Below are 17371 nucleotides of genomic sequence, written 5' to 3'. Positions count from 1 at the left end.
GGAGACACGGGTTCGAGCACTGGTCTGGGAAGAACACACATGCTACGGAGCAGCTAAGCCCGTGTGCCACAACTACTGAAGCCCACGCATCTAGAGCCCATGCTGAGCAACAAGAGAAGCCACTGCAATGAGAAGCCCGCACAGCACAACAGAGTAGCCTCCGCTTGCAGCAGCTAGAGTGAAAGCCTGCGTGCAGCAGCGAAGACCCAACGCAGCCATAGATAGATAGACAGATAGATAGATAGAAAATCAGTTCAACAATGAGGCACTGTCCCAGGTGCTGGAATACAAGGGAGAGAAATAAGGTGAGAGAAATAAGGTGGGATCCAGGTTCTAGGAGAGCATGCCAGCTGGCAGAGGCGAGAAATCCTGAAGAGGTCATTTTGGTACGATGAGTTGTGGTGGGGGAGTGAGTAGGGAGGCCGGGTAGGGCTGCCTAGGTCACACCTGAGCTCTGAGGAGGGGGTGAGAGCACTCCCGGCAGGACACACAGACTGAGAAGGGTATAACAGTCTAGAAAAAAAAAGCGATTTGGTGTTTCTGGGATTTGCATGAAGGCAGGAAGGACACGTAAACAAGATCCCCCCACCCCACCCTTTGCATGTGCTAAGCGTTTACACTGCATCCTGTAGACAAAAGGAGTCCCTGAGAGTGTTAAGCACACAGATGCCAGATTTCCCTTTGGGACAGACCCCTCAGGGCTTGTGTGAAAGACTGATTTGACGAGAGGAAAACTAAGGGCAGAAAGACCACGTAGGGAGTCATTGCAGCAATCCAAGCAGGGGTGATAAGACTCAGAAATGTTTGTTCAGCAAACTTGTTGGAAATTTTTCTGTGTGCCATGGTACCGATTTAGAAACACACATGGATTAGCGAGTGTATAATTGTTCTTTGGAATCCTCTCCTAAGCATGAGCCACCTCTGTGGTATGCATGCCCACAGCATCCCTGCCTCTCTCTTCTCTGAAATGTTCTTCCCCTGTCTCCTGTTTGGTTCCTCACTTATCTCCAAGATTTTGGAGAATGTCACCGTCCTAAGCACCTTGCCAGTTTCAGCCAGCTGTCAGCCAGTCTTTGCCAGGTAGCAGTGGTTTGCTAGAGCCAGAGCTTACTGCGTCACAAGAGCCAATGATTCAGTTTTCAGGAATGTGCCTGCTGGTTAGTGTCACAGTAGTTTGAGATTGGCCAAGGTGGGAGTGTGAACCATGGGAAATCGGCAAATGCTACAAAGCAGGGCTATTTGTTCCCCCTGGAGAGCTGGATGTCTAACATCTACCAGCACACCACTGCTAGTGCCTTTTTTTTTTACAGCTTCATTGGAGTATAATTGCTTTACAATGGTGTGTTAGTTTCTGCTTTATAACAAAGTGAATCAGTTATATACATACATATTTTTCCCATATCTCCTCCCTCTTGCGTCTCCCTCCCTCCCACCCTCCCTATCCCATCCCTCTAGGTGGTCACAAAGCACCGAGCTGATCTCCCTGTGCTATGCGGCTGCTTCCCACTAGCTATCTACCTTACGTTTGGTAGCGTATATATGTCCATGCCACTCTCTCACTTTGTCACAGCTTTCCCTTCCCCTTATTCTGTTGTTTTTGGATGGAATGTCCTATAAATATCAATTAAGTCCATCTTGTTTAATGTATCATTTAAAGCTTGTGTTTCCTTATTTATTTTCATTTTGGATGATCTGTCCATGGGTGAAAGTGGGGTGTTAAAGTCCCCTACTATGAATGTGTCACTGTCGATTTCCCCTTTTATGGCTGTTAGTATTTCCCTTATGTATTGAGGTGCTCCTATGTTGGGTGCATAAATATTTACAGTTGTTATATCTTCTTCTTGGATTGATCCCTTGATTGTTATGTAGTGTCCTTCTTTGTCTCTTGTAATAGTCTTTATTTTAAAGTCTATTTTGTCTGATATGAGAATTGCTACTCCAGCTTTCTTTTGATTTCCATTTGCATGGAATATCTTTTTCCATCCCCTCACTTTCAGTCTGTATGTGTCTCTAGGTCTGAAGTGGGTCTCTTGTAGACAGCATATATATGGGCCTTGTTTTTGTATCCATTCAGCCAGTCTGTGTCTTTGCTAGTGCCTTTTTAACTGCATCTTTAACTCCATTTCTCTTTTGTGAACCTAAACTATCATATACGACTCTGTGACTTTCATTGTTTACATATTTCTTTTAATTCAATTACTACTTATTTTACAACTATTAATTAAATACCTACTATGGACCAAGCCCTGTACTAGATCTTGGGGTTACGAGAGTGAATAATTACACACATAGCCCTTGTCCTTACTCTTTTCTCAAATTAGATGGGGAAGCAGATCTTAATCAAAAAACCACACAGGTTAGGTTGAAATTACAACTGGGACTGGTGCTGCAGAAAAGAGCTACATGGCACTGGGAGTTACATGGCACACTAAGGGCGACACAGTCTACAAAGGGATGGGGAAGGGGATGGAAAATCAAGGAAGGTTTCCCTAGGAAGGCACAGTTGAGCAGAGACCTCAGGAAGGAAAGGGAGGGGAAGAGTCCTCCAAGCAGATCCACAGCTCTGACTCTTGAGGCTGGCTTCAGCAGCTTATTCTGATTTCGTGGTTCTGCAGTGGGAACCTAGACTCTACATTTATAGTAAGTACTCCTAGTGCTTCTGATATACATGGGCTGTTGCTTATGCTTTGAAAAAATACTGAGGCAAAGAATATACAGAGGGCTTCCCTGGTGGCACAGTGGTTGGGAGTGTCCGCCTGCCGATGCAAGGGACGCGGGTTCATGCCCCAGTCCAGGAAGATCCCACATGCTGCGGAGCAGCTGGGCCTCCGAGCCATGGCCTCTAAGCCTGCACGTCTGGAGCCTGTGCTCCGCAACGGGAGAGGCCACAACAGTGAGAGGCCCGCGTACTGCAAAAAAAAGAATACACAGAGTTATCTAGTGTTTACATGTACACACATAATGTATTAAATATCCATTTCTTGTGGGGCTGCTCTATGTCAGCCAGTACACTAGGAATGCTCACTTGTATTTGTCCCACTCTTCTGGCCTTGTCTCTGTCCCGCTCTGAGCATCCAGTCTGACTGTCCCAGTCTTCCCCATCTGTACAGTGAGGGGTTTGGACCGTATGACCTCAACATCCAATGGCTTTGAGATGCTGAAAGTGTGTTTTCCCCCTCTCTGTAGATGCACTTGCCGCAAAGGTTACGTTGGCGATGGCTCGACGTGTTATGGAAACATCATGGAGCGACTCAGAGAATTAAACACTGAACCCAGAGGAGAATGGCAAGGAAGGCTGACCTCTTTCATCTCACTCCTGGGTACACAGCCATGGGTGCACATTTCCACAGAAAGCGCAGTCCTCTGATGGGCAAGGACATCTGCCAGACACACAATCACTCAGAAAGGGGTGTGCAGGATAGGCAAGTCTTGTCTATTGGGATCAGCCCTTTCTAGGAAGGGCAAGTGGGAGGAAAAGGACAAGCAGCTGTTCCAAGGAGATGAGAGTTAGTGCCAAGAGATCCAGCAATGCAGCAGCTAAGGACAAAGTCCTGGGGTCACCATCGATTAACAGGTCTGCAACAGCAGTGAGATAGGCAGCTACCGATGTGGAGGAGGAAGTGTTCTGCACCGGTCAGTGCTGTGTTCTCAGCGCAAATAATGTGCCTCCTACACAAATGACCCACTCTTTGCAGGACACCCTCCAGGGAGTCAGGCATTACTGGCAGACCTCAGGGCTCTCCCGCCTTCCTCTACACACTCTTAGAATATCAGTGAGAGCAGACAAGGGGGACAGTGTCCTTTAGACATTTCCCTGGAGGAAAGTCCAGTCACCCTGTCACCTGCCTGGTTTATGAGGTGCGGGTCACCCTGCCTCCTGTGTGAGAGCACAGAGCCCATCCTGCTGTCCCCGCCTCCCCAGGGGCATGGAACAGGACCAGCTATAAAATTCTAGAGCCCAGTACAAAATGAAAAGACCAGGGCTTCTTTGTTCAAAAGTATTGAGCATTTCACGATGGCAATGACAAAGCATTAAACCAAGAATGAGGCGCTTTTTTTTTTTTAAGTATTTATGTTTGGCTGCGTTGGGTCTTCGTTGCTGCGCACAGGATTTCTCTAGTTGTGGCGAGCAGGCTTCTCATTGCAGTGACTTCTCTTGTTGCGGAGCGCGAGCTCTAGGCCCGCGGGCTTCAGTAGTTGTGGCACGTGGGCTCAGTAGTTGTGGCGCACAGGCTTAGTTGCTCCATGGCATGTGGGATCCTCCCAGACCAGGGCTCGAACCCGTGTCCCCTGCATTGGCGGGCAGATTCTTAACCACTGAGCCACCAGGGAAGTCCCAAGAATGAGGCTCTTCTGAGCTGGCCCTGATGGAGCAAGGGCTGCATCTTCACTCACTGAGATGGCAACAGCTCAGAAAAGTCAGGCACAGAGGCAGAGGTTGTCCAAGGATGTTGTCACATGACCCTCATGGACCCTCTCATCCCGGGGTATCTTTGAGTCAAGACTGTGGCTACAGGAAAAATCACACAGTTGTGAGGAACACTTGGGGCCCTCACATTCTTAGCTTCCCAGTTCACCTAGGGCCTGCATAATACCAATTAGAATGGAGAAGCTCAGGAGTCAGAGGGTCTAAGTGGACCACAAGGGGCATTGCCTGATTTTACTCCTCATGAGCTACTGACACATTTAGTGTTTTCCTTCTTTGTGTATTTCAACTCCTAAGACAAAGCCTATGCTTGGCCACTGAGTAACCTGGGACCATTTACCCTGCTGTTGCCGACAGACAAAGGATTAAAAGGATTCAATGTAAGTATTTTAAATAATCTTGTTTTATAAATAAGGACTAATGTAAAAAAAAAAAAAAAAAAAACCTTAGTAGACAGTACCCTCTTTATTTAAAGTGGGAAACCCCATTAAAATTAAACCTACCGATGATGAGATGCAAATTTTTTTATAAAATTCTTTGAGCAAAATAAAACGTCCTTACGGATAGTATACAAACAGTAAGTGCACAACTCAATGAACTGTCACAAAGTGCATGTTGATGTGTCTAGCAAGACTCCCCCAATGCCCCCTTCCAGTCATTACCCCTCAAGGGTGATCACTAAAGGTTCTCAACTGTAGTCATGTGACAAATAAGATTTGCATAAGGCAAAACTGCTCACTTCCCACAGAGAGAATTAAATTAACATACCAGCTAGGTATTTGCTTCTTTAAAATCATCATGAATGGTAACAGTGGTAGGGGAAACTAGAAGAGAATTGTAGTCTTCAGCGTGAGCAGCTGCTGTCTCAGATAATGTCAACCAGTGGGAATGGAACCCATAGTGCCCAGTGGAGGTTTCCCATGGTATCAGTGCCATAGTTAGATTTGGTTTAATGTAGGTAATGAACACACTGATTTGTGTGAAATTGGTTTATATACGATCACAAAAATATCCAAGATATTTTGTGATCATAATTTGTGCTGCATTCAGGTAACACCCAGCGAGTTTCAGACTCTCTGCTCCTAATATGCCACCACCATTCATCCGTCCAAGACGAATCTGTCATTAATCTTCAGAGATGCACTCACACGTCTCCTGTGGGGAAGGAGAACTAGTGAATATTGAAGGCATCTGGGCTAGACACTTTGCATGTGGTCTCTTGTTTAATATACAGATTGAATTTACACAGTTGAGAAAAGGTCTCTGAGTGATTGTTGACAATACAATATTGATAAAACGTCAATTTGATCCAAAGGAGTTCGAAAATCTTAATTTTGCTCTTCAAAAGCTCCATCGGTCCACTCTACTGGGTCTTTTCACACAATTTCACATTTCATTCCCAGCTGCTTCCTGGGCTCAAGATGACTGACCTCTCAGCACCTGCCAACCACGTTGGTCCTCCTGGCCCCAGCGCTATGCTCTCCCCATGATGTCCGGTTCCCTCCCAGAGCACCCCCCATGGTTTGAGAGCATACCGTGCCTCACCTCTAGATTTCTGCTCCCTTTAAGGCCTGGCTTAGGGCAGCTTATCTCTGGGAAAGTCATCTGTATCTGAAAGAGCCCAAACTCAAGTCAGGGTGAACTAACTTTGATGTTTCTGATGCTAAACAAGTCATAACCTGAATCACAAACCTCATTTTTCCCTTCAAACCACAGTAGAGACTGAAGGAATCGGCTTTCTTTTCTCAGGTAAAAGAGCTTTTGCTGAATAACGAAGCTGCTCAGTACTTTGTGAAACTCCACATAATTGCTGGACAGATGAGCACCGAGCAAATGAATAATACAGACACATTCTATACTTTGACCGGGAAGTCAGGGGAAGTCTTCAGCGATGATAAGGTAGGTGAGGGTCTCTCTGATTTTCACTCCCAGAATGAAGCTGCTCACTGAGTCGATGGCCATAGCCAGCTCTCTCTTGGTGTCCGGGGGTCATGAAAGGTTCCAGAGAACTTCTTTCCTTGTTCCTTATTTGTCAGAGCACTTCCCTACACAGGAAAGAAATGGAGAACAACACTGGAAAGGGTCAGGTGGGAGAGGGGTGGGCTGTTACAGGAAGGGAATTGTAAAGTGATTCTGCTGTGGTCTGAATTAGTTTTCAAGGCAACCGTCATTCAACTACCAGCAGGAAGGAGAAATTTACAGTAAACCTTTTTCCTGGAAGCATCAGCAGAAAGCCAGATCAGCACTCATCTTACGAAAGGAAGTGGATTGTTTGTTTTAGATTGCCAGGGTTTATCCATTCTCTCCAACTCATCACTGCATCTCTCCTAATGCCATCAATTCTGTTTTGTTTTTAAAATATCTTCCTCCTCTTTCACAAATAACTCTTTTTGTGATTTTACTGAGCTGAAGGGCACGTGGTCAGTCAACAGAGAGAGTGTGTATGGGGGCAGGGGTTATGACCTATCCTGTTGCATTTCACCAAATATCAGTAGTTGATAGATTAATGAGCACTTACTACGTGCAAGGTACTGGGGTAAATCTGGATTTGTGTTACATAAGGCTCACAACAGTCCTGTGAAGGCTTTTCCAATGGGAAAACTGAGAGGTAGCACAGTAAGGGCCAGAGCCACGATTCAAAAGCAGGTGTGCCTGACCCCAAAGCCTGAATCCTTCACCAGTGGGTTGTACTGTGTGTGTGTGTGAGGATGGATGGATTGACGGACAGACAGACAGAGGAAGATGTGGTTTCCTTTCTCACAAGGACATGCATTCATTCCTTTATTCATTCAACAAATATGTTTTATTGTGTGCCTCTTCTGTCCAAGACACTAAAGTAGGTAATGAATTTACGATAAATTGAATAGTTTGGGGCCTTTTTGTAGCTTGCCATCTATGGCGGGGAGACTATAATGCCTTATTCTCATTTAGCAATCACTGGTAGTCAGAAGTGATTTCATATGTTATCTCATTTGATCTTAATGAAAGACCTGTGAACTCAACTGAGCAGAAACCATCATTCCCATTTTGGGGATAAGTGATTCATCCAAGGTCACACAGCCAATAAATGGCACAACCCAAGGATTTAAGACTTCTTCTAATCCAGTGCTCGATTTTTCAAGGGCACACATTAATTTTTATTTTTCCTTGGTGTTTTAGGACAGTCACCTGAAGCTTAAACTCTGTGGAGGCAAAAAGAAGGTAAAAATTATACAAGGGAACATAATTGCTTCCAACGGGCTCCTGCACATCCTCGACAGAGCCATGGACAAGATGGCGCCCACGTTTGAGAGCAATATTGAGGTGAGATATTTCAGGTAAAAGTGACGTCACCTCAAATCCATCTCCCTTTGCTCCCTGGAGAGTCACTCCCAAAAAGAAAATGAATGCCACCACTATGTGCTTGTACTAGGACCCCAACCATGGGGAAAACAGGATAATTTCTGTTTTTAGTAGATTTCTGGGCACCTCTGAGAGAGAGAGAAAGGCATATAGTAAGTGTAGGAAAGATGTTGATTTTATGACCTTTTTCATAGTCACACCTGACAACTCAGACCAGCTGTCGTGAAAATTTATCCCTTGTGCTTTATGGAGGAGATCCACACTTACATGTAAACTCTGTCATCAGTCTTTTCTTGTTAGAGCATCTAAATATTTCCTAAACCACCTTATTTTTTTTCACTGAATTTTAAGCAAGATGTCTCTTTTTAGCAAACCATAATGACAATGCTACAACCAAGATACAGCAAGTTCAGATCTTTGTTAGAGGTATGTACTTTTCATGAATTTCTAGAAAGTGTTTTATGTGCAGTCCTTTGTAAAATTAGCAGGGGGTATCAATTATAAATACTTGCTGGGGAATTCAGATATTTATCTGAGATAGGTTGCAGATATACATTTTCATTTCTCAAATGCAGGAAACCAGTGTGGGACATGTCTTAGATGAAGATGGGATTGGTGGACCATATACCGTTTTTGTTCCAAGTGATGAAGCATTGAATAACATGAAGGATGGCACTCTCGATTATCTCCTTTCTTCAGAGGTATTGTATCCTACTGACTCTAATGATGTCATGTCAGGATCACTGCTTCAGTCTCTGTCCATACAGGCTTTTTCTAAATCAAGGATGACAAATAAGTAGCACATGTATCACCATCTACCCTTCTGCAAAACAAAGGCAGACATCATTTATCAATCACAGTACTCTGGAGTTAAGCCTAGATGTGGCTACAATCTCCTCAGTAGAGTTCCAAGTAGCTAAAAGACCAGTCGATCAGGCTGGGCACAGGAAATAGAATCTACATGCAACCCCAGCTCTGAATGGTTGGTTTGATTTGTCCTGGCTCTTCTAATATTTCTTAATAGCAAAATCATAATTTTAAGTTCCCTACAACTCTAAAATCATCTAGAAAATGAAGCCTAATGTAGGGTATTCTGGGCCCGGTCTAGGCTAAACTTAAAAGGAATAAATGTTATTTTTAGGGGCTCCCGACTCTCCTTTCTGTTGTTTTCAGTTCTCTCCACAATAACCCTCTCCTTATTCTCCATAAATCTTCAATTCTCTCACGTGAGATTTTTTTACTCTTTCACTCTAGGGTATAAATGACTGATACCATTTAAAGTGTTTTCCAGAAATATCAGCCTTAAACTGAAAAGAAGGTTAGCTAATTATGGAATTTTTTTTCACTAGAATGTCAAATAGTGGAATTACAGGAAGGACCACAGACTTTTTTTCAGTACCCTGAGGCCCTACCATTGCCTACCATGTTGGCAATGGGGCAAAACTACCTATGACCTCATATAGATCAGTGTTGACTATATAGAATGAGGGGGTCTGAATCTTTTAGAGTAGTGATCCCCAAACTTTAGTATGCTTAAGAATTACCCATGGAGCTTGTTAAATAAGCTGATTCCAGAAGCTCACCTCAAGCGTTCTGATGTCATGGCAGTGGAATGAGGCCCAGAAATAGACATTTTGGTAAGCACCAACTTTCTAACTCAGGTATCCCAGGTCACACTGTTTTTTTTTTTGTGGGCACGAACCCGCGTCCCCTGCATCGGCAGGCGGACTCTCAACCACTGCGCCACCAGGGAAGCCCCACACTGTTTTTTGGCACTCAGAAACTTGTTGCCTGAATGATGTAGAGGCTCACATACTTTCAGGTACCTATAGGATATCTTGCATTCAGAATACTTTGGATTAAAAAAAATAGGTATCAAGGAGCTAAGTCAGAAGGTAATCTCTTACATTACAAACAGATGTTAAACGTATTGATATGTGAAGATTTGCTACAGGTTTCCATTTAAAAAGTCAGATTTCCCAGTGCCTTTAAACGAGGGTGTTATTTTAAAAATATGATTCACACTCAAGTGTCCTGAAACCTAGCTATTACAGGAAAACTAACATTCTTCTCTTTAGAACTCACATTCATATTTAATTTTAAATCCAAGAAGTAATCATTTCTGCCCTGGGAAGGTATTAAAATTCTGAGATTATATGGCTTCTCTGAATGCATAGCTTCTAATTTGATACATATATTTTTAATAATAATAAAGGAGTTCTCAGACACCTAATCGGGTACATTTAAAATTAAAACAAAGCCTTTAGACTAGGATAGAAAAGATCAGCCTCCCTGCTTTTCTGTCAAGTACCTCGGCTCGGGAAGCTCCTCTCTTTCTCCTTGTAGCTCCTTCCAGTGGTGACTGGAGCTGCTTCACTCAGGCTCTCGAGAGTAGATATGTCTCTTCCCGTTCAGTGAGATCCCATCGGTAGCTTGAAATCAGCCTCTGGTAGGAATATTGACACCATGGAAATTGGCCAACACTATAAATCAGGGCATATTTTCTTCCCCATAGAAGGGATTTACCAGCACACCATTGCCCCTGGCTCTCAATCTCATTTCTCTCAAAGGCGGTATCTTTCTGCTCGCAAAGAATATAAAACCTCAAGTCTCTTTATCCTGAGTCTAAAACAGTTTTTCCACTTCAACTTCTAGGTGAGGAATAGAACAATCATTTCTACCAGTTTCTCTGGTCCAGAGTCAGTGTGGGTTAAAATTCCTCAACCTATGGGAAGCTCCTTCTCTCTCCACCCATCTTAAGAGCATCCTTTAGCTTTATCTTCAGGGAGGAACCTTAGCTGGAGACAAGAAGATCCCCATCAGTTATGTGCCAATGAAATGGAAAAAAATTGATTTCATTAGAAGAATACTTTCTAATTCTGCTTTGGGAATGCATCGTTCCCAGTGTATCTTTCTGCTTCTCTCTGAAGCAAAATTTCAGTTCTGAACCATCCCATCCCTGCAGAGACCATGGCTATCAATCACAAGCCCCAGCTTATGACTTCATCTAGACAGAAATAAGAGCAAAGGGAGCAAGGGACCAGCCCTTGCCAATTCACAAAACCTTGCAAGCTAAATGGGACAAAAAGAGGTGAATTTACAGAGTTCAAAGTCATAGTCACAGCTTGGTAGAAAAACTTTCCCTTTCTGTCTCTGGCACCAAAAGGCTTGGTTTTTGTTGTTGTTATTGTTTGTTTGCATGTAAAACAGCAGGTAGGAAATGAATGTCCTCATAAAGGAAAGAATGCACTGCTCCAAAAGGCTCTCCAGCGACAGCACCTGAAGGGACATCCTGTCGACCTGAGCCTCACTGGACTAAACTATCTGAACCATATGGCCCCCGGCCAGATAAGGTGGCAGGCACACACGGTGGCACGGTGATGCTGGTCAATTCCTTTGTCCCTTTCATTCTCCCGTTTCTGGTAAAAAGGATCCAACGCCAATTAATTCTTGAGGCTTTAGAAGTGGATTATCCAGTTTATCAGGTCTTTCTATAGAATTAGAGGGTGGAAGGGGTCCATACAAACCCTGTTGTTTTGCAGACTAGAGGTGCTGAGTGGCTTGCTCAAGGTCACACAGAAGCAGAACCACAATTAAACTCAGGTTCTTGAGGTCCAGTTCAGTGCCCTTCTCAGGACTCTGCCCCTCCTCGTTTTAACTTATTGGCACAAATGTTTACGTAGGTCCTGTCATGTGCCCTGTACTCTGCTGGCCGGGAACACAGTGACAGAACCAGTCCCTGCCTTCTGGGAGTTTGCAGCCTACCTTTGTCTGATATTTTCCAGTGGTCCCCACTTTTTCCCACCCTTTCTGCCACTTAGCATCCAAACGTGTAATGGCATTGCTTCTGCCTGCAAGTCCTCACTTCTGGGTACCCTAAAGTAGCTGTAAGGGGAAGTTAAGACACAGAGGCTAAGTGATTTGCTCAGAGTCTCATAGTAACAGAACCAGAGCTACAGAAACCATCACTTCGAGGGCTGGCCAACTGGTGGTCAACTTCAGCATTCTTATTGGTAACCATGCCCTGCACGTAATGCTATTGATGTATAGATATGGTGGCCTGACGAGTGTCCACACCAGGACACTTTTGAGAGTGAATGGGGCTGCCAGGATGATAGGTATAAAAGCCAGGGCTGTACTAGACAAACCAGGATGTGTGGTCACTCTACTTACAGGTGATTCCCCTGGCATAGGGGCCAAGGGGGAATGCAGAGAGGGGTCTGAGTGAGAGCTTGAGTTACTTCTTCGGCTTGTATCCTAAGTTAGCTTTGTGACCTTAGACATGGCTTTAAAACTCAATGTTCTCACACATGTAATGAGTCAATAGTGTCCCCGCCTCACAGGGCTGTTGGGAGGCTTAAATGAGATGTGCATATAATGTTTTCAGAATAGCCCCTGCCATAAAGTAAAAATTTGAGGGCTTCCCTGGTGGCGCAGCGGTTGAGAGTCCGCCTGCCGATGCAGGGGACGCGGGTTCGTGCCCCGGTCCGGGAAGATCCCACATGCCGCGGAGCGGCTGGGCCCGTGAGCCATGGCCGCTGAGCCTGCGCGTCCGGAGCCTGTGCTCCGCAACGGGAGAGGCCACAACAGTGAGAGGCCTGCGTACCGCAAAAAAAAAAAAAAAAATTTGGTGAATGTTAGCTGTTTGGGGGATGGGGCTGTTCTCACCCTGGACTTCCCAGTAGAGAGATTATGGGTCATTTGTTTTTCTTGACCAAGTGTCCAAAGTCATTTGAGGAAGTTTGAACAAGAGAGGGAAATCTGTGTTTTCCTCAGTGACTAAAGAAGTATTTTGATTCCATTGCAGGGATCGCGGAAGCTTCTGGAACTCGTCAGATACCATGTTGTCCCTTTTACTCAGGTCAGCCCCACTTTTCTGTGGTATTTTTTCCTTGCTTTCAAGATATCTGACCTTAAATTCCAATATTTTAGTGCTAGAGAACGTGTGACAGTTGTTCTTTATCTGGTGCTCTGAACACACGCTGAGCAGTGAATAATGAGCCTGTCATCAAAGAAATCTTCCAAGCCACCAAAACTCATGACCTCAAAGCTCCTGTCACTTATTTCATAAGCTTTCAAGCTATTTTTTCCAGCGAGGATTTGGGTGCCGCTCTCAGTGTCTCTATTGTTCTCTTGTTCTTGCAGCTAGAAGTGGCTGCCCTCATTTCGACCCCTCACGTTAGGAGCATGGCCAACCAGATCATACGGTTTAACACAACCAACAACGTAGGTGAAAACTCTACTGCTGACGTCATTGCTCAAATGCCTTTTTCTCTGCTTATGATTCTTCATTGGGTTATCCTACCTCGACACTAATTCACAGGCTTCGACTCTTTATGATTATTTCATTCATTTGTTATGTCTTTCAGCAAATACCTGCTGAGCAACTCCATGTGTGAGTCTGAACTAGAAGCCAAGAATAAAGCAGTGAAAAAAACAGGCTTACATCCCAGCAAGGAAAACAACTTTAAGCAACTAATTAGTGACCAGTTAATTATTTAATTACAATTATAAACAGGGGCCCCAAGAGGAAGTTAAGAGGGCTGTGGGAGCTCACAGCGGAAGGAGACCAAGCAGATCTGGGAATCTAGAAGTCCTCAGTCAGGAGAGGATGCTTTGGCCAAGCTTCAAAGGATGAGTCATGTGAACTTGGGCAGAGATGAGTAGAAGAGAGTTCCAGGCAGAAGGGAGAGCAGGTGCAAAGGCCCTGAGGTGGGAGGGAACATGATTTATATAAGAAACTCAAACTTTGAGTTTATGTAAGAAACTCAAAGTATTATTCTGCTAACTTCTCAGGGTTGTAATATCAGCAGAAATATGGCAGCACAGAGATTATGTCTCCTGTTGATTCACTCTGGATTGTGATGATGACGCCCTGTCATCCTTTCAGCAAGTTCCTGTTTGTTTTGGTTTTATTTGTTTGTTTTGTTTTGTTTTTTTGGCCAAGCTGCACAGCTTGTGGGATCTTAGTTCCCCAACCAGGAATTGAACCCAGGCCCACGGCCATGAAAGCACTGAGTCCTAACCACTGGACTACCAGGGAATTCTCTCAGCAAGTTTCTGTTGAGTGCCTCAGATGTGTCAGACACCATTCTAGGCCCTCAGGGTTGGACCAGTAAGCAAACAGATAAAAGTCCCTGGTTGCGTGGAACTTTCGTTCTAGTACATAGGGCAATAGATAATAAGTGAGTTAAATATATCATATATCAGAGAGTAGTATGTGCTGAGGCAAAAAAGAGCAAAGCAAGGATGGGAACTAGAAAGTGGGAGTGGGGCTGATGTTTCAGATAAAGTGTCTAAGAAATCCTCATGGAGAAGAAAATATGTGAGCAAAGACCTGATGGAAATGAAGGGACAGGCAATGTGAATAACTGGGGAGAGAGCATTCCAGAGACAGGAAATAGCAAGTGCAGAGGTGCGAAGCAAGGCGCATGCGGATCGGGTTGAGGAGCAGCAAGGTCCTCGGGGCCAGAACCGAGGGAGGAAAGGAGAGAGGTAGGAGGAGGACAAGGTGGTAGGAGGGAGGGGAGGTGGGGTCAGGTCACACATGGCCTAAGAACTTGGGGCCAGGATGTAGGTTCTTACTCTGAATGAGAAAAAAAAGCCATTAGAGGATTTTGAGCAGTGGAATGACATGATCAGACATACTTTGGGGGAGACTGGTTGGGAGGTGAATGTAATAACTCAGAGAAGAGTGATGGTGACTAGTGGGGAGACAGGCCGAGGTGTGAGGTAGGCTCAAGGAAGTATTGTACAACACGGGGCATAGAGCCAATATTTTCTAATAACTGTAAATGGAAAGTAACCTTTAGAAATGGTATAAAAAATTTTTTTTAACGTATAAAATAAGAATGATGGTGACTCAGAGCAGGGTAGTAGCAGAGACATGGTAAGAAGTGGTTGAATTCTGAAGGTATTTTGAAAGGCAGACCAACAGAAGGTGCTGATGGATTGGATGGGGGATGAGGAAGGAGGAAGCCAAAGATGACTCCTGAGCTTCTGATTGGAGCCACCAGAAGGATGGTGCTGCCATTAATATTGCTGGGGGAGCAGATCTGGGAGGAAAGTAGAGATCAGAATTCTTTGCTGATTTGTTCACTTTCTGCTCCCTCGCCTACAGCATAAGCAGGAACTTGTCTGGGCTTGTTCCCTGATATCTCCCCGGACCCTAAAGCAGAGTCTAGTACAAGGCCACTAAATGTATCTGAATGAACGGATCCCCATTTCACCACAGGGGTAAAACCGTTTGCCCAAGGTCTCATAGCAAACATATTGCAGAGCTGGAATAGTTAGGCCTCTTCCCCAGTCCGGCACCGGCAAGGACCATATCCGCAAAGACATCCTTGCTTGGAGTCAGTCAAGAATTCATTCAACAGATTCATCTTTCCCTGTCAGCCAAGCCCTTCTAACGGCAATCTTCCACTCTGTGGAAAGTTAAGTGAAGTTGAAGCCTCTTTCGAGAGGTCGCCACATTCAGCTCTGCCCGGGGACCTCTGGCGCTCCTCAGTACAGAAGGATGAAAGATGCCGTTGCTTCCTTCCAGGGACAGATTCTGGCAAATGATGTGGCAATGCAAGAAATGGAGGTCGTTGCCAAAAACGGCCGGATTTACACACTGACTGGAGTCCTCATTCCTCCCTCCATCGTCCCAATCCTGCCCCACCGATGTGATGAAACAAAGAGAGAGATGAAACTGGTAAGAAAACTAGAAAGCTCCACGAGGACCCTAAACAGCCCCACAGAGCAGACCGTTCTCTCCTCACGATTCTGAGGGAGCTGACGAGGATAGTTTCACACTTGAGCCTCGTTCGGAAGGCCTTTCCGTCTTTGTGAAGAGGCAGGAGGGTCGGAGGTCGTATCTCATCAAACATGAACCAAAGTTCCTGGGGGAATTTCCAAACTGATAGTTGCTACCCTGGTATATTCGTTTTTCTAGAGCTGCCGTAACAAGTTACCGCAGACCAAGTGGCTTAAAGCAACAAAAATGTATTCTCTCGCAGTTCTGTAAGGTAGAAGTCCAAAATCAAGGTTTCCTGTTTCCATTGCAACGTTTTGGCTCAGCTGGTTTTAATCAGAGCAACTAAATTTCAACAAGATTTTGAACAACCAGGAACAGAGCAACCCTGCAACAAGGCAGGGAGTTAGGGCTGCCCTTGTCCTCCAGACTTCCTTTCCTGAACTTGAATGGCAGCTGCTCGGGGAGGGGTGGGGCGGGGAGCTCTGAACAAGTCTAATTATTGACTCCTATTGAGTCTTTTCTGCAGGTTGTTCAAGAACTCGTTCTCCATCTCCCCAAAGAAAAGAATTAAGATGTGGGTTTGAGCCACAACCAAAAAAATTTTGGTTAAATAGGAAAGGCTTCCCAATAGCTGCCTTAGACCGAGGTCTTCTTTTACTATTTTCTCTGGGTTTAAAGTCAAATGAGTCTGCTCTGTGTGGTTTAGGGTGGTTTCCATTAGGTCTATTAAAAGTACAAATGGGGCTTCCCTGGTGGCGCAGTTGGTTGAGAGTCCGCCTGCCGATGCAGGGGACACGGGTTCGTGCCCCAGTCCGGGAAGATCCCACATGCCGTGGAGCGGCTAGGCCCGTGAGCCATGGCCGCTGAGCCTGCATGTCCGGAGCCTGTGCTCCGCAATGGGAGAGGCTGCAGCAGTGAGAGGCCCGCGTACCGCGAAAAAAAAAAAAGGGACAAATGTATTCTCTGGAAAGTATTGAGAACTAGTAAACAGTAGAAGCAGCCGGTCTCTTCTAGAAGTCTCAGTTTTCAGCAGGCTGAACCCATAGCCGCCTTTGGGCATGTATGTTTGAATCTTAGAGGCTTCATTAATAAGTCTCTGTACTAGTTAGGGTCCCTGCAGGAAGCAGAATTTATACCAAGGGTTCAAATTAAGAGACTTTAATGACGAAGCTGCTACAGAGGGGTGGGCAGGGCTGAGGAAGCAAACACATGATGCTGGGGCATCCAAGGAGAAGCTCTGGCAGGAAACCATTACCACCAGAGAGTCAGTGGTGGGGAGGGGGTGGAGTTACCTGAACCCAGTGAGAGTGGGGAGAGTGGAAGAAGAGGTATCCATCAGCAGCTGTAGGAACGGTGCTCGAGCAGAGAGGGAGCAGGAAAGAAATACCTTGACCTTGTTCTCCCCTACCCACTAATATACTGCTGGCACCTCACCGAGACCAGTTGGAAACTGGCAAGGGGCCCCAAGAGACCATCCTTCAAGGTTTACCTGCTGGAGCACAGAACACAGTAGAGAAGGTCAGAGAATGGATCTGGAGAGATTTGGAGGCACGCACCCCTTTTCTTCCTCCTGAATTCAGAACCAATGGAGGAAGAAGCCCAGGAGACTGAAAGGCAGAGAGGCAATGTTCAGCCTCGTTACTGCTAAGCTAATTGGAGAACAGGGACTTGAGTGTGTGGCCAGTGCTAGTACTACATCGCTGGCACAGGTGGGCAACTGCAGTGTCCCCTCAGGGTCGACCAGAAGCCTGAGGCCTGTCGGACCCTGAAAGAGGATGAGGAAGGGGCTGTTCTGAGTGGGCCCACTTCCTTCTCCCAAATTCCTTCTCTCTGGTGAGGAGGCAGTAGGGGCGGGGAGAGAGGCC

The 17371-nt window shown here is 45.4% G+C and overlaps 1 protein-coding gene across 1 annotated transcript in view; it reads left to right on the top strand.

Moving 5' to 3' along the window:
• Window positions 1–17371, top strand: part of STAB2 (stabilin 2) — a 152346-nt gene that overhangs the window by 43224 nt on the left and 91751 nt on the right. The window contains exons 10-18 of the mRNA XM_024732138.1: window positions 3187–3320; window positions 4724–4806; window positions 6176–6325; window positions 7586–7729; window positions 8138–8194; window positions 8344–8469; window positions 12576–12629; window positions 12914–12994; window positions 15312–15464. Of these exons, the coding sequence (XP_024587906.1) occupies window positions 3187–3320; window positions 4724–4806; window positions 6176–6325; window positions 7586–7729; window positions 8138–8194; window positions 8344–8469; window positions 12576–12629; window positions 12914–12994; window positions 15312–15464 (982 nt within the window). The remainder of the gene's footprint in view (window positions 1–3186; window positions 3321–4723; window positions 4807–6175; window positions 6326–7585; window positions 7730–8137; window positions 8195–8343; window positions 8470–12575; window positions 12630–12913; window positions 12995–15311; window positions 15465–17371) is intronic.

The sequence above is a fragment of the Neophocaena asiaeorientalis genome, unplaced genomic scaffold, assembly GCF_003031525.2.
Source record: "Neophocaena asiaeorientalis asiaeorientalis breed wild unplaced genomic scaffold, Neophocaena_asiaeorientalis_V1.1 scaffold418, whole genome shotgun sequence".
NCBI classification, from domain to species: Eukaryota; Metazoa; Chordata; class Mammalia; order Artiodactyla; family Phocoenidae; genus Neophocaena; species Neophocaena asiaeorientalis.
This window is presented reverse-complemented; position numbering and strand designations above follow the sequence as displayed.